This window comes from Ambystoma mexicanum, chromosome 1q (assembly GCF_040938575.1).
Source record: "Ambystoma mexicanum isolate Mex_15411 chromosome 1q, UKY_AmexF1_1, whole genome shotgun sequence".
Lineage (NCBI taxonomy): Eukaryota > Metazoa > Chordata > Amphibia > Caudata > Ambystomatidae > Ambystoma > Ambystoma mexicanum.
In genome coordinates, this window is record NC_090922.1 from 303,905,324 (window position 1) to 303,929,593 (window position 24,270).

The 24,270-nt window shown below is 42.1% G+C and overlaps 1 protein-coding gene across 4 annotated transcripts in view; it reads right to left on the minus strand.

Moving 5' to 3' along the window:
* Nucleotides 1–4,608: 4,608 nt before the first annotated feature.
* Nucleotides 4,609–24,270, minus strand: part of LOC138521276 (galactoside alpha-(1,2)-fucosyltransferase 2-like) — a 240,485-nt gene continuing 220,823 nt past the window's right edge. For all 4 annotated transcript variants that reach the window (XM_069634011.1, XM_069634003.1, XM_069634019.1 and 1 more), the window contains one exon: nt 4,609–6,920. In XM_069634011.1, the coding sequence (XP_069490112.1) occupies nt 5,863–6,912 (1,050 nt within the window). In that variant the 5' untranslated portion in view covers nt 6,913–6,920 and the 3' untranslated portion in view covers nt 4,609–5,862. The remainder of the gene's footprint in view (nt 6,921–24,270) is intronic.

A 24,270-nucleotide genomic window follows, 5' to 3' on the forward strand; every position in this document is an offset into this window, starting at 1 on the left:
ACTGCACCCCGCTTCTGTTAACAGATGCAACAATTCTTTGACTATTCTTCATACACTAAGCCACATTTACAGGGACTAAAAGAAGCAAACAAATTGCAAGTACCTATAGCATGGGCACAAGAAATGACTGAATGCTTCATTGCACTCAAAAAGGCAATTAGCAACTCCAGACTACAAGAAGGAGTTATTTTTGTTCTCTCACTCAAGTTTTAATGGCCGTGCTCACACTGCAGACATCTCTGGGACACAAACCATTGGCTTACTACAGTGTTCTCCTGCACCCTGTATTACAAGGGCATTTTCCATGTGAGCAAGCTCTTGCGGTAGCAGCCTTTGCTATTCAGAAATCTGCAGCAATCACAATGGGCTGTTCTGTGACACTTAATGTGAAACATGCACTTTTTGCCATTCTGGAATAGTTCAAACCTACCTTCACGATGCAGCGTGCATGGGGTTATGAAGTGATTCTCTTGAACTGCTCTATCCACATTGTACAATGCCACATAGTGAATCCAGTACACTCCATTGCAGAGACTGTCCAAGACGGTGATGAGGTACATGATTGTGTCACACACAAGGGGACAAATAACGCTTTTGCATGTTCCAAGAAAGATCCCTTAAAGGGTGGGGAGGTATATTTTGTTAATGGTTCCTCAATAATTGACAAGAACACTGGACAGGGACACACGGGAGCTGCAGTGGTGCAGGCTGAAGAGGTTGAGTTTGAGGTCATAGCAAAGATGAGATTACTGTCCCACTATTCCACACAAGTGGCAGAACTAGTTGCAATGATAACTGAGTTGGAATGGCATTAGGTGCAGCAGTAACCCTCTGAGTAATTGCCCAATGATTAACAGCACGGTATTGCCCAATGGCAGGTGGAAGACTTTGCCACTCAATTACCCTCTTTAGTGGTCACTCACCAGTGGGATTATGTACAATAATTGTTAGATTCATTAAAGGTTTATGCAGACAAAAACGTACATAAAACATTTAGAGTAGAATAAGCATACATTACAGCCTATGTACTTACAGTCATAGCATGTTTTTTCCCCTGCCGTTATCTCCATTATGGTCATCCCAAGACATTCCATATCGGTGTCCTCAATCACCTGACAAAATCCTTGTGCCTAAAAGCTTGTGTACAGTGTAGAAATGTTTCACCATAGCACATAAAGTGGCCCTTGATTTTGTTGTGACACAATTAATGCTTTGTTCTAATTTGTCTAGCTTTCCTATCTCCATGGCATGCTGTTCAGGATGTTTGTTTGCATTTGTGAGGTAATGAGTGGCCAGAGTACGGGATGCTATGTGAGTGCGCTGCCTGCCCTGCACTACTCTAAATACTTTAATACAAAGTTATGAACCCTCCCAATGGTATGTATTTTGTCAAGCTCTGAAGCCTGCAGGCTTGACATGTGGCAAACTTTGCACCAGACCTGCAGATGAACTGGCCTGCTGTTAAATCTCAGTTACTAGTTTAATGGTATCCACTAGAGAGTGTAATTTGCTTTCTGACTTTGAGAAAATTCAGACATGTAATTTCTCATTATATTATAACCAGTAAGATAGCTGTAGCTGGTAAGATAGCTCAGTGGGTTGAATGTTTGCTGCTGCGATGTGTGTGTGGGATCTGCAGGTTGCAGTTTTGAATCCCGGCAAAGGCCAGCTCTGCCTTTCATCCTTCTGTGGTCAATAAATGAGTACCAAACATAGGTTGCGTGATATTGTATGTATATTTGTTCTATATAAAGCGCTTAAGAGTAAGTGATATATAATAACAGATTATTGTCATTTGACCTTGGAGATCTTCTTGCATTCTTAGTCAAGTGGTAAAATGGGCCTATACACAATGATATTAATGATACATATTTTTGTATGATATTTATATCACATTACAGCGATATTGTACACACATTTTCATAGTGTACTTAGGAGCAATGCTATGTGATGCCATTCCTGTTTTGTAAAAGGGTGAAAGGTTGTGTTCCATTGCTTCCCATGACATCACTTTGGGGTGGGGTCAAATGAAAAAAATTTCTGTGATGTCATCAGAGGTCAATGGTCATGTGATGTCACTTCCACTACCCCTGGCATTTTGGTGAAATGACGTCTTTGGTCAGTGCATGTAGTCTCTGTCGCCTATCTGAGCTGTTCTGAAGCTGTTGGACAGAATGTCAATGCAGTAGCGCCTGCGGTCTGCCAAAAAGATGCAATTAGTGAGCACCCAAGAAAACCCTGTTATTTTCTAGTTTTCGCATCAGTGTTCCACTTTGGAACGTTAAGAGGTTTGGCATCCTCCGACTCGATTGGCATGCAGATTACTGCAATCCCCCTTACCCCTTTTAAGGTCACATGCATTTAGTGCTTCAATGCTAGGAGAACAAGTAGTATGAGCTGGCACTTATCTGAATGCAGCGCGGGGCCTACAGAGGTTGTCACAGGTGGGAACACTGCCCCGCGATGACTGTGCCTGCAGAGAGAGTCTCAGATGCGTCCACTCGGGAGATATCTCGAGCATGAACAAGTGTTCAGTGTGCGTGCATGCACAAAGCCGTGGGTGTTGTCTGTGGCATTTTCCTGGGAGTTAGATTCTGTGAGCCTGGTGCTAGGGTTCCTGGGCAATGTAGCCTTCCCTAGATCCTGGATCCTTTTGTAGGAATGCTGTGGTTTGCTGGGCTCATGTGTGTGGCCTTTTAGAAGGACAGGTGTGATACCTGCCATTCATTTGACCCACAACCGTGCCTGCTGCCCTCTGTACCTTGCCCTTCTTCATGACAGGCAGGCACCAATGGATCAGCTTCACAGACGTCTGCAGGTCCAGAGGCCACACCCCCAGCTAGTAACACAAAGAGCAGGGAAGGGGATACAAAGGGAGTACCAGTACTTTGACTATACACTGTTTGACATGGCTTTGTTCCAGTGTACAGAGATGTTGCACACTCCCCACATATGACAAGCAATATTTTTCAATATCAATATTTTTAATTCAAAGCAATGCAATCTTCTATATTAACTACCTATGAGTTTATTATGCCATTAACATGTATAGAACACAATTGATCATAATACATACAGTTTTCCCAAGATTGCAGTGCAAACCCTCTTCCAGCATTTAGTTCTGATTGTTTATCTCTGTTTCCTCTCCATAGGATATAGATAAAGGGACATTATGTGTTTGCTGCCTCAATGTGCTTAGACCTCCAATAATGGCATTTCTATCAGTTAACCATGAGATCCCCTGGGGTCTGGACCTTAGATGCTCCCAGTGATACATAATTATAATCTTTAGAGAAGTGACTGAAACCCCTAAGCTCTTGAGCTTTTGTTCATTTCTGTTTATGAGTTTATGAAGCTTAATATGAAAAATGTCCTAATACAAAAAGGACATTTTTTATCACTGTTCCATCCACCTCATACCTAACTGTATGGTGATCCAAAGGCCACCAGGGAGAAGTGTGACACACAAAAGAGAGGCGTGCATGGGCCGAAACACAGTAGCACATCAGGTGGAGGCAGTGGGAAAAGAGGACGTCCAGGGTGTAGAATTACTGAAAATGTTGAAGGGAATTGGAAAAATAAAGATAGCGACCTAGAGGGTGTCATAAACTGCATAATATACCTGTAATTTGAACAGTTCTCAATCCAGGACATCCACATCTGCCTGGAACATCCCTATTGAATTTGACAGAGATGCATTTCACATATGTGCATTAAAAAATGATTGACTTTGTTGCATTATCTTTTCCAGCACAATTGGAAATATAGTGAACATTATTGAACCTTTCAGATTTCATGACATGGTTAAACTGTGTTAACTGGAAGTCAGAAAATTTGATGTGTGTTCAAACTACAATGTTTTCTATGTAAAAAGCACAGATAGAGATGTACTGTGCCAAGGGTTTGTTTCTACTGGTAAATGATGAAAAACAATGGTGTGTGCTCTGTTACAAGGAATACATGTAGCCATTGCATCTGTTATTCTATTGCTTCATCATGAAAATATAGTAAAGGGAGCAACAATTAAAAACAGATAAACTATTTGTTAAACGTGAAAAGTGTATTTTGCAAAGGCTCCTTGCACGCTGTAATGCGAATGCATTTATAGTCTCACACTTAGCATGGCTTTGTAAGATGTGAAATAGTGTTAAATGATTCTTACTTTAAACAATCCATGAAACTGGAAAACTAGGAAATCTGACCAATTGGAAAGTCACATTGTTCAATGACAAAATGCCTATTTATGCACTAGAAGTTAAAAGAAGAAGAAGATGCTGATAGGTTGTAATGATGATAGGGGTTTTTACATGTCCAAATCTGAAGATCCTAATGTAAACAAAAGACAGATGTACATGTTAATACTAATCAAAACATAGTATGTTACAACGCTTTATTGTGATAAGCTGACACACCTGAAAATGACTGTTATGGGAAACGCTATTGTTCTCTTCTCCTTAGCAAGGTCAGCCACTAATAATGCTAAAATGGGAAACACTGATATTTAACTTTCTTGTTCAAACACAAGCATGCTAGTCATATATATATATATATATATATATATATATATATATATATATGAATCGGACAGTGTAAACTTGGCTTCATTTCAATGTAAAGACACACGATAGTGAGTTGCAACTGGTTCCACAATTGATAGTCCTCTATTAGTATTGCATTGGCCAACAGGGAAATGGGGGTGAAACAAACTAAGCTTAAGGGACTAATCCATAATAATACAGCTGTTTCCGACAGCCAGCATCGAGAAAAGAGGCCAGAGGCTTCATCACTACAGATGCAAGCCTTGGAGGACTTCAGCTGTCCCCGCACATGTTTGGTTGAATGTTGGTCATGGTGCGGTAAAGCTACAGACAGGGTCATAAGGAGGGTATAAAAATGTCCCTTCTCCATTCACACCTCCTACCTCTCCTGCCCCCTCCAACTATCTCAAAACAGAGATCTAAAGTACACCAAATTTAGAAGACAGATTACTTTGGTCATCAGTGATTTCAGAGCATAAAACAATAATATCATTATCTTATATTTATTCAGAAACTGATTACACACCTCTTGTAAATTAATATTCAGACACTGATCACACACCTCTTGTAAATTAACAACATTACAGGAATGCTCTACAAAACAAAGCACAGATGTATCCTCACAAAGTCCTTAAAAGTGACTGAAAATACTTTCACAGAAGCAGGTCGCGGTTCCTAAACCTCAACTGCCGTCATTTTTACCAGTGACATTACTAGTGCAATCTAAATCCCCAGCAGCCATTAACACCGGCATATTTAAATATTTGCTTTTTACATTTGTTGTGTGACGGTACCCATCCGATATTCTAATTAATCATTACATTGCTCAAGTTGAGCAGGTCAGCATTTATATTTCTAATTGTTCTGTTACTTTTACTGTGACTAATTAAGGGAGATTTTGTGGCAATACCACTTTGCAGGTCTTGGACCAAAATCACAACATGTTTATCTTGCCTGGTAAAGGCCCTCCCCTTAGATAGTTTCCAAAGTTGTTAATGTTGATTTTTATTTTACTTTCACATTTGGTTTGGTTTTCCTTGTCAAAACATTTTCTCCATTATTTTATATTTCAATTTCCTGGAAGGGTGGCAGAGTGAGAAGGAATGTCATGCTTCCATCACTCTCTTTCTTAGTTTTACAATTAAACATTTTGTAAAGTGTTTTTAATGAACATTTTGGTAACTTAATAATAATAATAATAATAATAATAATAACAATAATAATAACAATAATAATAATAATTAGTTTTTATTTTATACAGCTCTTTAATCTAAAGTGAGTGATGACAGAGAATTGAGCAGCTAATTCTGTTTTGTTATTTCTTTTATGGCTTCTTTGGTGAAAGGTCCCCGGTCACCCCTATCCATTCTGGACGATACATTTGATCAGACGGGTAGGTTTGGGTTTTTGATCCAGGCAGTGAAAAGTTAGCGAGGTAGACAGTTTCTCCTCCTGCTAGAAAACTCGACCAGATGCCAAAGGTGCCAACGGTCATGATGGAGTGGTTACAGTGCGCTAGGAGAGCAAAGTCCTTCTGTGGAGATGATTCAATGCCATCCCCAGAGAAGTAGACATCCCCATTGGAGGCATTAATATTCTCCTTGCACCACTGCATGTCATTGCTTACCACCACAAAGACAGGCTCATGGTACTTTTTCCTAAAGTAGCCAATGGCTTTGTCCATATAAGCTTTATCTGCTATCACTCCTCTCCAACGTCTAGTTATGTGCGCCGCAATGTCTCCCCTGCGAACATGAACCCCGATAAATGTGACATTTTTCCGAGAGCTTTTTACCTTGAACAGATAGTCCTGAGCCTCTTTCCTGATGAATTCATGGAAGGTGAATTCTTTACGGATTTCATCTCTGAAGTCATCATAGTATTTGTATGAAAAAGGATAGCCCCCAAATTTGATATATTTTCCTTCAATTTGTTTGTGCTGGTCATGCATCGACATGTCCAGTGGATAGTTAATCCAATGGATATTCTGAGCCACCTGATTAGGCAGAAGTGGCAGAGTAATCTTGAAGAGAGGAGCAAGAAACTCAAACATTTTTGGAAGTATGTAAGCTTGATGCCCATTTAGCTTGGCCAAAGCATACAAACTGGCATAATCACACATTTGGTTGCCTAACCGACCTCCTGAATCCAATGTCCATATTCCATCAGCAATCCCTTTCATTGCGGCCTGTACAGAAGAGGCTGGTGCCTTGTCAGAGTTGGAACAGGTTAAGCATGCAGTTGTCTGCTGTCTGGTATAATAATAGATTATGCATAGTCTATACACCACACTAACACTGAGTATAATACAAAAGGTGGCAAGGATTCTCATTTTTGTATAGTTAGACATGCAATGTCCATATCCCATCTTCATCAGGTGACCTGGAACAAGAAAGAAGAAGGGATTGTGACTAAATGACTTCTGACCCGCGGGAGTTCAAGTATGAGTAGTGGCTAAACCGTCTACTCAGCCTATACACTTCTATAAAACAACAGTGAACCCAATCATAAAGGTGAAACAGGCACAGATAAGAGATATAGCTTCTTCACTTTATGTCGTATTGTGGGCAAAGGATAGGCTACACTATTAAGGGAATTACAAATGTGAAATGGTAGCAATCCAAACAGCAATAGTACAACAGCTCAAAATAAAGGAATGTCCAGTAAAGGTTCTCTAAAAATATAAACTTTAATGCACAACTGACAAGTCAAAACACTATCAAAAACCCATACCTTTAAAGGAAGACAGAAGCTTTAAAGGAAGGCAGAAAAATGCAGAATGTAAAGATACAAGCGCGGAGGATACTCAGCAAGAAGGAAAATATATGTGTCTTTAAGAGGATTCAATTCAACACTACAGCTAAGTCAATGCCTAGTCTGGGATACTGAATGGAAACCCTTATTGATATATCTTTATGTCCAGTTCATGCGTTCTGGATGACTACCCCTATATAACACCCCTCTCTTGGAATCCCCCTGACCCCAATGAGCCAAGAAGTAGTTCTGTTTTGCAAGTTTAAAAGGTTTATTTGATCATTTAAACAATAGATATATATATCACACTTTATAATAATTAATAATTGAATATCGCACTTAGTCTGAGCAGTAATCAATAATGGATAGTCTGGCACTAGCACACTTCTTTATAATCAATGATGAGTGGTTGTAGGATGGATAAGATAGCAACAATACTTTGATGGTTTCAAATGGATGCAATGTGGAATGAAATGCAGTACAGAAAATAACTTGATAGGATTTCAGCAAAAGACAATGTAATCACTTTCTTGGACAATTCCCTCCCCCCTTTATGCAATGCAAGGAAATGGAAGGAAAGCACACAGTTCTCAGAAATGCAATCAAATGTAATTCAGTTCACCCCAGCAAGCTTAGACTACAGAAGTTTGAAACACAGGCCCAAAATGCTTTTATATGTGCTGGCAATGAAGTGAAAAATATGCTAAAATGCTTTTAATTCCCTCTAGAGGTTCAGGGTGAGTGGTATCAAGTTAATATTAGTCCAGGCTCACTCTAGCAATGATTCAGGGATGGTCCTTAAGAGGCAAACGAATTTTTAGCAAGGAAAGCAAGGAAGCTGCTGTTTTCACACATGGAGAAATTTGCAAATCGCGGTAAAATTCGCGAGTGTGTTTTTCGCGATTGTAAGTATAGGTATGCAGTTCTAGGTTCATTGAAAAGCCAAGATTCCCAGCTTTCAGAGGAAAGTTACTGCAAGTCTCTAAGACAAACGGTCACGGAGATATGAGCGATATGGTAAAGGTCGTTTTTCAGATTTGAAATTTTAAAGTTCAAAGTAACAAGTGACAGCTAGCAACTAGAAATGACAGGTGACAGCTTTGCAAATGACAGGTGACAGTTAGGAGGCAGTTCTACTTAGATTAAAATAGCTTGGATTAGATTATTTTAACTAAGAGATTGGTTCTGCACAGTTCTGTTAGGTACTCACAATATATTTAGAAATAGAATGGGCCTCGCCACGGATCTGGTCAGGTTTTCTTCACTCGCCACGGACGGTCTCTGCGCACAGCGTCGGGGTCTGCTCTACTCTGCTGGTCTGGTCTGGGTCTCTGGTTCTGATCAGGTCTGTGGGTCCGGATACAGCGGTCTCCGGTTCAGCTGGTCTCTCTCTGGATACAACACTGCTCTCTGGCAAATGGCAAGAGTTCTTGCAAAGAATTCAAACAGCTCGCCTGGCTGTGATAATGGCAATGATTTGAGGCCTGCTAAAGAGGGATTTAGCTTGTAGTTGACATCTCTGCTACAAATTCTGAAGTAAAGTCTTGGTCTCTGAAGGTGGATAGATTGAAGTCTCTATGTTGGCTCTCTGGAGGTTGATGGAGGTAAAGTATGGATTTTCCCGGCAGAGCGTCCCGCAGCAGATGGAATAGAATGTCCCTATCTGTCCTGACTGTCTGCTTTTATGTGTTTTGAAAGTGGGTGTGTGTGCAGCATCACTAGCCAGCCCCTCTCTCAACTGCCCATTGGCCCAATTCTCCCCTCTCCCATGATTGGGGAAGGAACTGTGAGTCAGAGTGATGCTGTAGGTTTTATGGGTCAGAGGATCCTCCCCTGGTCAGTTTGCCCACAAAATCTATATTTGATCAAAATGCACATTTCATAGATACACAGTGGTTTGAAATTACATGCATCCATCATGCATTTACTGATGGTAGCCCCTGTTCAAACTCTGCTCTTCCTGGGGGCTTGCATTCAGAAATGGCAATATTTTGTGCTTTTTAGTGGTTTTGCAACATCAGATTTTTCTCCAGATTTGTACACATGTACACGGCCTGTCCATACATACTCCAGTAAATTAACATGTCTCTAGCTTAAACACAGAGTCTGTAGTATACATAAATAGCAGGGTTTTGCCCCAGAACATCACACAAATTGGAGTTTGGGCTTGAATTGAAGGTACATTTTTTAAATTAAGGCTCTCAAAGTTATACATTTCTGTCATTTGATTACAAAGAGTTATCAGTGTTTCTGTAATATATGTTTTGCTTTCAATTCAGTTCTCAGAGTGTTGGAGTCCGCCTCCAAGACTTGGGTGGGTCAGTCACATGTGTCTTCTGGCAGGCAGGCCTTTGTTGACAGGAAACAGTCAAAATCAACATATCCTATTCAATTGCAAGAGCCTATTGTGTGGTCTCCAGGAGGCTCCCAGCCAGTCTTCCTTCTATCAATCAAGAGGTCATGTGAGATTCTAACTCCTGGTGTGAATCTCTGGAGGTGAGAGGGTTTCCCAGGCTTCAGGCCTCTGGGAACAGCAGGTGGCTAATTTTTAATTAAAATGCAGCCTTTGAAGTCAGCTGAGTCAAATCCCTTTGTCAGCAACTGCACTCAGTTCTCCTGTCAGAGTTTAGACCGCTAGCGCCGCCTTGAGGATTTTGTTGGTAGTGCATGCAATTTTGGGATCTTTCTTGGATTAATGCATTCTAAACAGGAATGGTTCTTACATGGTAGTAAATAATCCTTGCTTAACATTGTTTTGATGGGGCTCCTTACAGTAATATGGTTATGTGGAACCCCACAAAAGGGTTGAATCTTTAAAGTGGTCCAATGAGCCACGATTTCAGCAACTTTTTGACATCAGTAACAGTGGATTTTGTTAACAAAGATCTTTCTTTACACTGGTGGGTGGCAAGTTAGGTAACCATTTTGGTGTGCGCACAAACTGCGTGGTTCTCCTGGATTCTGGCGCACTTGTGGGCTTTTTGGCCATCTTGGATTTTCTAAGCCCACAGCACCAAATGTTGCAGCATGATAGCTCAAACGTGGGTCAGGACACCCAACATGTCATCGTGAAAAGGTGCAAAAAGGATGGCTTATGAGTCTCTGAGGTCAAGGCAGAGGCCTTCAAACAGTACCTTGTCTGTTTGATAGATGGCACCGAACCAGGCTTCTTATCATTAAGCGAGTGGGTTGAACCAGGTTAGGATGTGGTAAGTTGTGTAAGTCCAACCGAGGAGGAGGCATCTAGTCGTTTGAAGTGGTAGCTCAGAGCAGTTCCAAGGTGGAATTCAAGCAATGCAGTTTGGAGGGCTCACCAGGGTCAGTTTGAGGCTCAGGCCAGTTTGAGTGGTTACTGCTGGCTGGATTCGATGAGTGACACTCCATCAATTTGTGTTGCGATCTGGTGAAGGTTCGAAGCTGTGATCTTGATGGTCCGATGCTCGGTTATACGAGGCAGCGATTCAATGTCGAGCCGGTTTGAGGCATTGATAACCATGGGTTTGGATCGATGTATGGTTATATGCTTTCAGTAGTTTGAATTGAAGTCCACAGATGAATGAGAAATTCGAGCCGAACAGGGGCAGCATCGGCTTGGTACACTGCAGGATCAAGCTGGTTCAAAGGTGCAATAAGCAGCAGTTTGAAATTCAAAAGAGTTCCAAAAGTAGCACTGGTGGGCCCAGTTGTTCTGAATATTTCCTGAAGCAATTTGACAGCAGAAAACAGGGATCCAGTTTTTTTGGCTCTCTTGTTGTTGCGAGTCCCAATCCAGAGGCTCAGGGACAACATATAGTCCTTATTCTCTTGTTCTAACAGGGGTAGGCTGGCCAATATTTGCAGGGGTACTTCCCTGTGAGTGAGCTCTTGTGTACTGGTGCAGCTGGCAGAGAGACAGGCCTTGCCCCAGCAGCAGGTCACCCTCAATGTGCCCTGATAGTGGTAAGGGAGCAGAGACTGGAACACTCAATCTTCGCCTCACTTGTGGAGGGATCTGGAAAGAGGGCCACATGAATTCTTCCTTGATGCCTGTACCATTGAGAGGTGAATCAAGACGGTAGTAGATCCCTTCTTTTATGGGTAAAATCCCACAGGGGATTGGGCAAAGGCAAGTCTACTTTAAGTAGTCCAATCCCTTTCCTTATGACGAGTGGTCTTTGCCTTCTTTCATGATACCCAAAGTGCTTTGTGCTAAAGGAAGTGGAGGGGACAGGAAGGAAGGAGAGGCACAGAGAGAAACAAAGCTGAGCTCAAACTGACTGCACTGCCATACGATCAAAGGCCCTTTGGTATGCAACACCCTTGTATCAGACTACTAATTCTGTTCAGGGCATGCCCTTTTATTTCTGTTTGCCTGGACAGCTCCTGCTGAGTGGCTGTCCTGCTGGAGACAGGTGTTACCCAAACTCACGAAGGATCAATAGAGAAGCATAGCTTTTCAGTTTCCTATCCTGCTGGCTGGCAGAGACAAGTTGTCTGACAAGAATACACAGCCCTTCCACAGCCGAGCTGTGCTCACAGTGTTGAAATGTACATGATTAAAATCAAATGTGTCTTTAATAATTATTTGAATTACCAGCCACCCCAAACTCAGCTATGGCTTATGTGTAAGGATAAAACTGCCACCAGAATCATCATTTCTCATAATTAGGTTGTTTTGGAACAGGTGTGCAGATTTAGATGCAGCCTCTGCGCTGCAGTGAGTTGGCTGTCAGAGCAGCTTTCAAAAGGGCACTTTTGACTTTTGAACCTGCTCTGTGCTACTAGAGAACAGGGGTTGCAGATAAGGGAACTGATACAGCAGGGCACGTATGCCACTGTACTTTTGACATGGGGCTTAATGAAAAGGTGATTTGGTTAGCTGACCACTCCTTCTGAGATTGAATGGCTGCATCATTTAATTAATTAATGAAAATCAAAAAAGCAAGGGCTTCTACATCCTTGCCAGGTGGCATTTTCTCACAGAGCTGTTTGTTCAAGGCATACCAACCCTTTTGATAAATATGATCATCATTAAATTCAGAAGCCGGCACAGTTAAGGAAAGGTCAAGATCACTGGTGCTATCACAATAAATTCTAAAATGATAATATTGTGAGCGCATATGGGATCAGTACCAGCGCAAACACAGTGCAGATGTATCTGTGTTGATACTAATGCCATTTGCGCATGCACCAAATGCATTTGTGAATTCACAAAATACAATTTCACTTGTAAAATGTAACATACCACCCCAAATGTTTTAAAAGTTTGACCCTTTTTATCATTACGTATTCCTTGATCTTGTTGGTTCGTTGGAAATTTGGTAGAAGAAAACCCAATTTTTGAAAATGCTTATTTCATTCCTGCATGGCACTATGTTTGAAAGATGAACATTTCTGTACGGCATTCCAATGTCTAGACTAATAATTCCAGTCTCTCGTCTTGTGCTCCTTTTCATGTGATGGGTAAGCTGAAAACCCCATTCGAGTGGGGATTCTGAAAGGTCAAACCAGAATTTTCATTTCTAAATTGCATTAGTGTGAAATTGAAAAGATCTGTGAATTCCCTCACCTTACTACTGACAAAGTTTGCTGTCACGTTCTGCATATATAGACATAGCATCACTTTTGCAGCTGATTGTACAGAGTGACAACATGCAGCTTTATATCATGCAGTAAGAAGAGGAAGCAGAAGCATCTGATGCCTCCCACAGTTTGGATAAGCTCACCGGCCTCAACTACAGCTCTGAGCTCAAACAAGGCTGATGAAATAGTTTGAATTATTTTATGACATATTCTCTGTGCTACAAGATGGTGATTGTCAGACAGACCCGCATAGAAGACTCGCTCTATATAGAGCCTGCTTCATAATCAGATTTAGCTGGAGGCCCTGGCAATGGATGAAGTGTACATTTGGAAATGCATCCCTGATCTTTTTTGGGACTCCACCAGACACTCCACCCATTGTTTTGATAGCATTATAACTTGGGTAACTCTCTTGTGAATCATATGGTATTCTACTGTTTTCCTTTTGGCACTATCTTGTTCCCTTGTTCCATATACAAATAAAGTAGTTAGTGCCTTGTAAAAAAGCTGATTGTAAACCTACAGCCTTCTTTGCATTTGCCAGTCACCAGATTACTACGTCTCCAAAACTAGTTTTGAACGCAGTCTCACAGAGCCGAGAGAGATTTGGATAATTGATCCACTTTCTGCCCTGCATAAGGGTTATAGCAGTGTTCACGTGCAGCCGGCAAACCTTCATGGAACAAAAAAGGCACTGATGGCTCACTACCCACTGCTCACTGCCCAGACTGCCATGACGGTGCTTCCTCAGACTTCGCTGTGGCTTCAACTTGGAGCAGAGTTTATGAAAGCGGACACAGGAGGGATCAATGTGCGGCTCTTCCTCCCTGCAATGTTACTCCAGAGCCTAGAGCGACTGTCCCCAGCTGCCATAACTGTGTTACCTTGCCCTTCGCCTCGGCTTTGCCATAGAGCAGAGTATTTGAATGGGGAAACATCTGGGATCGATCTGGGGCTCCTTCTGCTTGTGACGTTCCTCCCAGAGCCTATAGTGGCTGCCCCCAGCTATCACAAGTGTGCTTCCTCATGCTTTGGCGTGGCTTGGCCACAGAGCAGAGCTTTTGAATGGCGAGGATGGAATGGTGAGGATGGAAGTTTCTTCTTTGGAAAGCACATATCCTGATAAGTTGAAAATTGTTATTTCAGTTAGAACCTTCGGTTGGTTCTCCTCCTCTGGTTGCGTTGTCCCCACTGGGGGTAGTTGAAAAACTGCATTTTATTTACGCTCAATTTGCTACCTTGTAGGAGCCGCATGTCTTCCAACACGGCCCCTACAACTATACTCCCATTCAAGTGGGGAGCACCCAATTACTTGTTCTCTAAATACAGCATTACATTGATTGTATATATTGCCCCCTCAAATATGAGTTGCTAAATACATCTGACCTCCAAACTTCCATACAGCCTACACAAGTCACAGGGCATATACATGAGCTTTTCCACTCCATGTTCACCAAGAACTGGGCACTCCATTTCCCAATGCGCACGTTCAAGTGACTAGCATCCCACAATGGCAGGCTTGCATAGAAACGATGCAGGAACTCGGGCACGAACATGCGCACACGCCGGTCAGTAGAACAAACACTACTCCAGGCGCGCATGCGCATCCAGCACAGCCGTGCACAGCTCGGCTTTTTTCTTTGGGGATTTTCCTTGTGTGTACGTGGCGCTCCAGTCGCAAGTTACACGCGACTCCACTCGCCAGCCTGCATTAAGCTCGCGACTCTACTCGCCAGCCTGCATTAAGCTCGGGACACGAATTCCAGGTAATCAGAACCCATAATCTTTGCATTATATTGCAGACCTTATTTACACTATCTAACAAAACGGGTGCACATATCTCGTTTTCTTAACAGCTACAGATTAGAAATCGTTTTTGGCTTCACCCAGCCATCATTCCATACAGGTCCGAAATCTTGCGGCCATTTGCCAATCTACCGGCATCCCATGCCTCTCCTGTGACTTTCCACACAGACGTTACCTAGCAAGGTGAGCGCTTGCTACTTTTATGCACTTAAGTCACCAAACTCCAGTTTTGACTACCAGCAACTGAAAATTTACCTAGAACTGTATGTGTTTTTGAATCCTGCAGCCTTTCTAAGCCTGCTGTTAGCGCTTAGAAGCCTACTTTATCCTGCACCTCACGCTACTCTGGTGCCACAAGCAATCTCCAGATTCATGCAGCATTGCAGCCCCTAAGGTCAGTCTCCTGTCTCCCCTGCCCCTGATTTTATAGTGGTGTGCCATATTCTTGGAATAGATTATGTCTTGTGTTTTTAAAAAACAGTTTTTAACTCTTAATTCAGACACTAATAGTGTCCCCATATCTCTATCCTAGGGAGACCTGCTCCAGGCCCAAGATGAAGGCACTTAGCCGAAACGTCTTAAGGACCAACATTTACATACTTCTCCTGGTCCCAACATCTTTTTGATCTATATCTAGACGTCGACCACATGTTAGGTTACCCTCCAGCCTGGCTACAGACAACCAAGAGTTTCCTCATTTACTGCTTCTGTTTTGGTTGTCTTGTATTGAATACACGTTAATCACTTGTCACTAGAGGTGGTGGTTACACAGTGTTCTTTAAAGCACTATCATGTTTTATCTTTGCATTTCTGCAATTTATCTTGTCATAGCAATCGTGTGAGGGCAAGGCTAAGATTGTGAATTAACCTCCCTGCACACTCAGTATTTTTGAATTAATTTTTTGCATTTCTGTTTGTTTTATCCACAAAAACCTCTTTATTAATACTACTGATGCATGACTACTAAATGCATCCAGCACCAAAATAAATTTAAAAGCTGTCAGATTGATATCTATTTTTGTCTGAACTCCTTCTTGTACATACTCACATTTAAAGTGTTTTTGTATTTTCTTGGACACAATAGAAATTACCTAGGCCTACTACAATCAATAAGTAGCCCCCCCAAAAAAAACATTGCACGTCAGAACAGACCCCCTTTGTTAACCACATGTCAATGCCTTGAGCTAGAGGTTTTGTACAAGTATGAGCCTGTGTCTGTAATCATCAAATAACTCAACTCGGCCAAGAAAAAGCTGCACACCCTTATGGATAACCAGCCCAACTCCATGCTTGCAGTTTTTTTAGTGGGAAGCACACTAGTCAGATAATACTGGCACATGCTCCATCAACTGAAATAATAATTGCTTCTTTTAGGGTCTTGAAATTACACTTAACGATCAAGGCAGCAGAATTTCTTCTGCACACAGAGCAGTTCTCAAAAGGAATAAGGAAATAAAGGATTGCAGCATGACCGAATTACTGCAGCTCATCAGGAATTCCAGTCCTAACATTCCATTACTGCACGGCACCTGGAGTCCTTTCCTTTACTGGATGCTGCACCAGTGGCGCTGCATCCAATGACAGGTCCTCACCTCATTTCCCACATCGCGACTCTTACCTAAACTTCTTGCTCCACTGATCCACCCGTTGACCCTTCCTTTTGCCTAGACTTTCCTTTTTATATGAATGACTGCACTCTTGACTCTTCTTTCCTTGGCAGGACCTTGCTCCCTCCCATAATTGATGGCTCCACTAGCCAGCAGCCCTTTCCTTTATTGCACACACACACACACACTCATCCCTGCAGCATGCAGATCAACTCTCTGCACTATCACCCTCACTGATCACAGGGTACAACCCGGTCTCTCTACAGCAGGCACATTAAGGTAGCACACTGACATTCACATAGGTAATAGTAAAGGAAAGCAGGTGTCATGTGTCTGGAAGGAACATGGTTTAGGGCATGAATTTCACATTGCACCTGTGGAAATAGGAATCAAGGGAACGCGTCTATGTGACAAGTGAACATCTATGTTTTCTCTTCTAATGCATAGCAATAAACTACATGGAAACTAACTGTGGAACTGGTGGAGAGGAATTACAATAAACCTTGCAGTGTTGGCAAACTACTGCTCCCTTTTCTCACCTAACACTGCTCCTTCATCATTCACACTCATTTCATAAAACCTGCAGAGCCATGATGTTCAGGACACGACCCATGTGGTGTCCTGAACATCATGGCTTGTAGCTCCTATCCTTAAGAATACAAGTAATGCCCTTGTAATCTCATCTATCATTTTGAATGTCAGACTACAGTTGTCAGAAAGCAAAGTGATGCGAGAGCAATAGACAGGAGTGAGTGGCCAGTTTACATCCATCAACAATAGATCGCTGTAGACTCTCCAAGTTGTAAAGACTAAACAACACTCCAAAGGACCCTGAGATAGGTGCCTGCCTGGCCAGATTTTTAGACATTGGTTGTGCAGTTATGCAGCCTTGCTACCTGCCTGCTGTTATGCATGATGAAATTAACCTGCAGTGCCACAGAACATATATATAATAGACAGCATGCTTTATTTCTTTGATCAATCCACATCTTGTCTAGGCTTGCTTACTGGCTGTATGTACAAGCATTGGCTTTGTGAATGTGTGCAGAGGTGGGTCTGAGAGGTAAAGCTGGGTTCAAAAGAAAGACTGACAAGGCCTATAGGGAACTCCAGTCCAGCACAGCCAATCGCTGACCGGGTGCTAACAGCTAAATTGCCTAGAAATGCTGTGAAATACAGGGTTTTATGATCCTATAGCCCTCCTTAAGCACCCTCCCTTCCGTCAGGCTCAGAGAACACAAGTCAGGTATGCGAGCTCATAACATCCTGTATTTCCCACAGGCTCAGGCTATATTGATTAAATAATACCCTTTCATTCTAACAACTGCTTAAAGAAAAAGGAAAGACTTGACCATGTCTTAATTTAAACATATGCATATTGTCTCTTCTGCTCACAGTTCTTAAATCAGCCAATGGGTGTAATGCTTTACTTAAGAAATTTCAAGAAACCTTCTATATTCGAAAAATAATTTTTGTTTCCCTAAAAGATCTCTAAATATAGTTCTCAAATTATGTTCCATAAATCCAGGCATTTGTATTGCATGCCTTTTGTTTTCATGTAATTATTGCAAATGAAGGACTACATGTCCCAAAATTCTCTGCAAACTACATTATGGGCATAATTCACAGAACGTTTTTCAATGGGTGTTTGCTATTTTAAAATGCTTCTGTGAATTAGGCCCTATGTATGGTTCTATTTCTTTCAGACTTGCATTCAACACAGGAGAGCCTGTGTGATTGTCACCTTCTTGGAGTCATTGTTTGGCAAGTACATTGGTACTAGGTACAATTCTAAAATTTAACAGTTTTCCATAGCCCAAGCACAGTGTCCTGCACTTGCAATGCTGGCAGGTACTGTGTTGCAGAAGAAGCGGTACTCAAGTCATTCATGAAGTTACTGACTTCAGTCAAAGGGAACATACACTGTTGGGTGGACACTCCATCTTCTTTGATTAAAGACACCCTAGAACCAGGGGTATTTGTGGACAACCCCAGCTTGTGCCACCGCCCACTGGGCTGCCTTTTTTAAAACAAGTCCTATAAATCTTGCCACCCTTTCCTGTAACATATCAATAAATTATAATGGGATAGATCATTTCTCGGTGTCCAAGTAAGACTGTATGCTGTTGTGGGGTGCAAATATAGCCCTAGAGTGACAAAGAATGAGAGGCCAAGCGAGGCCCCTATTGTGAGAGTGAAGCTGGCTAATGTTAAGTACCATTGAAATATAAAATCCAGTACAAAACCGCCATTTCCGACATAAGGTATAGTGAAATAAAAATAAATGGGCCTATTTCAACTATACTGAAATGGGCAGGTGCCCAAGTGAAAGGGAATCTACCTGAGAGCTTAAAACTGCTGGATATGCCCAATGAAAGGGAAAAGACATGTGTGGATGGAAATGCTGTTTTCCTAAAATATGAAAAGTTACAATTTCAACTTAAAGAGACAGATAGCAGCATGTGACATTGACTTCTATACAGCACAAGATGGTGATTCAGAAATACAAAGTTAAGCCAAGCTTTTTGCATTTGTTCATAATAAAAAGACTTGTTTTCATCTTATAAAATGACAGCATTTAAAGGGAAAGGCCTATTTCATTTTGTGTGAAAATGAACACTGGTTGTTATGGAACTGTGGCCTATGTGTGAATAATTTCAAAAGTGAATTTATATCTGTAAAAACAGTATTTAAAGAAAGATTGTTTTGTAAACAATAGGCCCAGATGCAATACTAAATGTTACATGTAAACACATCTTGTCAATTTAAAAGCTGTATTTTCAGAGGTATTGATGCAGCTTGTGCCTTTCCACTGAAATGAAACCACAACAGTAAGAACTTTGGCTGAAAAAACAGGTCTGGGTTTCAGTTAAATGCAAAAGAAATATATAGAATTAGATTTTAAGTTTATGAGCCAGCAGAAATTACATTTAAGGTCAGGTCTCCCCATTAACTGTGCATTAGTGGCCAACAGAAATGACTTTTTTAGGGCTGACTCAACCTCAAGAAATGTCTTTCAGAGCAACTAATGGATCTTGAAACATTGTGTAGGAACAGACCCTCCTGAGAAACAGACGTTCATGTCAGGTCATGGAATAGAAATGAAACTTAAAAAAAAGGTGGGGGCTACATATGAAACTATTACCTTCCAGCTGATGCACTACCATAAATTAACCGTGGGCCACATTGTCTTTAATTAAAAGGGAATTGTGTATCCCAGAGAGGTCATCCCATACTCATATTAAAGGGGATAAGAAGCCTGTTGCTACCATGTAAATATGAATTATGTGTGATTTATAAAATGTGAGTTATGAACAAAATTATGATTTTGTCCTTATAATTATGAGGAAATGGAAAAGTGATGTGGTGATAGATTGTGAAATTAAGGTTTGAATCTTGAAGGGTCAGAGTTTTACTATTTCAGCTCAGGAGCAAATAAAAAAAACAGTAGCTCGTCCCAGATAGCAATAGTATAAGATTAGTATTTTCCGACTTGCCATCAAATATAGAACTCAAAAATATATATGTGCCTACAGTTATGTGAAAAATTAAGATAGCTGCCATGTTGTGAGATTTTAAGAACACCAAAAAGGTAAACCAAACTGGCATTTAGGGATAATGAATCTTTCTCCTCCATCAGCCTCCATCATCCACACCTCCCAAGTCCTTGTCCTGTCAGCAGGCTGTCGGCGGAATAGGCGGGGGCAAAGAGAGCTAGCCAATCTCTATTGTGGGAATTTTTATAATATGTGAGTGTTATCAGCCCTATAAGAGATCAGTTTTCAATCTGAGAGGGCCTTGACCTTTTCCACCCTATTCCTGGAGGTAGTCTACTTCGGGACTCTTTTGAGAAACAACTAGCAGAAAGGCAAGGAGAGCTACCAAGGCCATCAGGGTAAACCTTGCCAGGAGAATAGCTGTTTACCTGGAAATGCCTTAAAACTTGTATAGGAGACAGAGACTGGGAAATCTGGACGCTAGTTTGTCCTGCCATTTGAGGAGCCAAAGGATGACTGGGTGCTGGGGACTATCACTGATCAAAGCCTTTGACCAGATCTGTGCTGTCCCCAGAAGAGCCCTGCTGCTTCCCTGCATGCCCCATAACCAAGGTCTCCCATGTAAGTAGATTAATCTAACAAAGGTGTGGAGGGGAATCTGCTAGCCTTAATCTCCATCTCCCAAAGCGTGTAGAGGGTGGAACTCGGTAGACCCTTGGCACATTTTATTAAGTGTAACTAAAATTAATTCCCCATAGAAAAACACCCTATCCCTTTAAATACAATTGTGTTAGTTTAGTTTATTTTCTTATATAGCACACCTCACCCAAAGGTAACTGGGTGCTTACTGAGACAGAGAAGTAAAGTTACATACACCAAATACAAACACCACCAGGCGGGGAAGGGTTACAGTTCACCTTTTTACAGAAATGGATACTGGAGGTGTGTTACAGATCCCCTTAAAGGCAGAGTCAATGAGCAGGAGATCAGAACAAGGGCAGGGGCAAATTATTATTGGTTGCAATTACACATATATTTATATAGATTTTGAACATTAGCAAAATTATTAACAACCCATCAAAGATAACCTCACGTCAGGGAGTATGTGGTTATCAGGAAGGATATGACATGCTTAGAAGTCATTTGGACTGAGGAGACAGGCGTTGATGTTGGCTCTAAAAGTCCACAAAGCGGGGAATGCTCTGATGTCAGGAGGGAGGGCGTTCCATCGTTTGGCTGCTAGCACTGGGAAACTGGCCCCTCCTGATGTTATTAGTTTGAATTTGGGGATTGTAAACTGGTTGAGGTAGTTGGATCTGGTGGGTCTGTTGGTCTGGTGTCCTGTGAATTTAGCTGTCAGGTACGCAGGAGCTGTATTGGCTAGGCACTTATGAGTGATGACCAGTGTGCAGAGAGTAATTCTGTTCCAGGTGGGCTAATCTAAGGGCATTATTTTACAACACTTGGAGTTTGTTTAAGTTTTGTACAGAGGTCCCGATGAATAGTGTGTTGCAATAGTCGAGCTTGGAGAGAATGAGAGCTCTTGCTAGTGTGATACAGCTGGTGGTAGATAAGAAGGGTTTACAGACGTTGATCAGTTTGTTAGAATAGGCTGTGGTGGAGACTAAAGAGTTAACTTGTCTATTTAGCGTCAACGTGGAGTCAAGGTAAATACCCGATGTTTTGACTTCCCACGAGACTTTAATGATATTCCCGTGAATGTTAAATGACTCATAGCGGGAGTCTAATTTGTTTAAACAAGTTTGAGAACCAATGATAAGTAGCTCTGTTATATCTTTGTTTTAACAAAGGCTATGAGTGGCCATCCAAGGTTGGATCTCTAGATAAATCTTGTTAATCAGTTTGGTGTCTTGAGAGTGACATCCAGTGAGTGTGACGAGGATCTGGGCATCGTCTGCATAGTTGGTATACGTGACACCCAGATTATTGAGGCAGTCAAATAGGAGTTTGGTGAAAATATTGCAGAGTGTGGGCAACACACAAGAGCCTGGGGCACACCACAGGTAATGGGCACTGGTGGTGCTGAAGCTGTTGGTGAAAAGACCCTGGTGGTTCTACTGGAGAGAAAGGATTTGATCCAGCTGCCGCATTCAGTGAGAAGGCGGCAACTGATGTTAGGTGTTGAGTGAGGATTTCATGATCTACCAAGTCAAATGCAGCTCATAGATCCAAGAGCAGGAGAATGGGAATCTTTCCTCTGTCCTTAAGCTCATCAATCTGAATCTTGAGATCTAGCAGTGCCGTCTCTGTACCATGTCTGGGTCCAAATCCGGATTGACAAAGGCCTAATAGGTTGTTGTCTTCAAGGTGTTTTTGCATTTGTAAATGGGCTGCGTGGTCCAGGATCTTAAGAAAAAATGGGACCGATGTGATGGGCCTATAATTTGTGGGCACATTGGGGTCTAGATTAGGCTTTTTTTAATAGGGGCATGACCCATGCTTCCTTGAGATTGTTGGGTACTGCACAGTTTTTGAATGAGCCATTTATCAGAGTAGTGACAAATGGGGCTAATTTTCTTGCATTGTCCTTGATGACTGCAGCGGGGCATATGTCACCATGACAGTTAGTTATGATATGATATGATATGATATGGTATTTGTAACGCGCCTATACACAAGTGTTTCAAGGCGCGACGAGGCAGGGAGGGAGGGAAACAAGGGGAAAACAGACAAACGATCCTACTAGGCCAGGTGTCATTCAGATCGCGCAAGTGCAGAGGTAAGGGGAAAAGGAGGAAGTGCAGGGGGGAGGAGGTGGGGGGGGAAGTGCAGTACAAGGTAAGTAGCGTAAAAAAAAAGAAAAAAAAAAAAAAAAATTAATTTAATTCCTAAGATAATATTTTGCACATCTTTAATGGAGACTTGAGAGAATTGGAAGGGAGCTCACATTGGAATCTTATGCTTAGAGTCTTTGAATGAATGTGAGTTAGGGGGTAAGTTGTTCTTTTTGGTGTTGATTTTGGATCGTTGGAGAGCTCTTTTGTCTGAGAGGGCCTTTTGGATGTTCGCACACAAGGTCTCATTTTTAAAACAGTCGTCGATGATAGGGGCAGGGGATTCTAGTTCTCTCAGGGTGGTGAAAAGTTCCTTAGTGCTAGATTTAGCATTCTGGAGTCTTTCATTATAGATTTCCTTCTTTGTCCTAGTGATGTTTATTTGTAAGCAGTGGCAATAGTCATGTATTTTTCCTTATTTGCGGGAACGTTTTTTTTTCTCCAGGACTCTGCTGATCTTTTTTCATTCTGGAGTACTTTCAGTTCCGGAGTAAATCATTTCTTTAAGTGGGAGGAGGGTTTAGCTTTTTGAAGTTTGAGCGGTGCAATCTGGTCAATTGCTTGCTTCATAGGTGTGTTAAAGGTGTCTACTAGTTTGGAAAGATTTGTATCAACGTTCAGAGGAGTATTAGTGATAGGAAGGAGCATGGGGAGGAGTATGTGCGGTGTAAGGTTGCGCTTATTCCTTGCTAGGGTGGGAGGGATTGTAGTAGTCTTGGATTCGGTGGGAACTTTTCCCTGGACGGAAAAGGTGATACAGTGGTGGTCTGACCATGCACAGGGTTCATTGTTGAGGATGCAGGATTTGAGCCAATTTGAGAGATGTTGTTCTCTAGTGCGGTGGCATTGGTGTCTTTGGAATCGTGGATGCCTAGATTCATATCTCATAGGAGGATGATCAGAGAACCGGGCTTGGTATTTTGGGGGAGGATGGTTGAAAAGCCTTCCGCGAATGACGAGATGGGGCCAGGTGGGCAATATATGAGATGCATGAGTTTGGTGCTTGAGTGGGATAGGGGTAGTTTGACTGAGAGCAACTATGCAGAGGGGAAGTGGGTGCTGGTAAATTCTCTGAGTCCTAGGTGGGATTTGGCGATGAATGCTACGCCACCTCCTATGCCTGAGGTCCTGTCTGCTCTAATAATGGTGTAGTTGTTCAGAAGTGCTAGTGCTAGAGATGGACCTGATGCTAGTTTCAGAGATAGCTAGAAAATCCAATTGGCTGGCGATAATGAGGTCAGCAATATCGGAGGAGTGGGCTACTAGAGAGCAGGCATTAATCAGGGCTCCTTTGATGTCAGGTGTGACAATAGAGGTGTGTTTTATAACCTTTGGATAGATTTGTATATGCATTGCATCTGGAATAGGAGTAGTATTGGGATCTGATGGGCAGTGTAGTTTCTGGAGAGTGTTTGGAGGGGGTTAAAGCGGGACCCCAGTCTGGAATTTCGTGAGATGAGTGGACATGGGACAAGTGATGTGGGTGTGGTGGAGAAACGGTGGATCCATTCATCAGGGGTGAGGTGGCTGCAGGTATCCAGGAGGGGGAGACCCATGGCAGGGGTGATGTAAGGCAGATGTGTGGCTGCAATGCTGAGGAGAGCTACAAGATGGGGTCTGGCCATTCGGACGTGCAGGTCTGTGGTAGAGGAGGTGACAAATGTTATGCTGTGGTTCACAGAGGCAATGGCAAGCGATTGGCAGGATACTG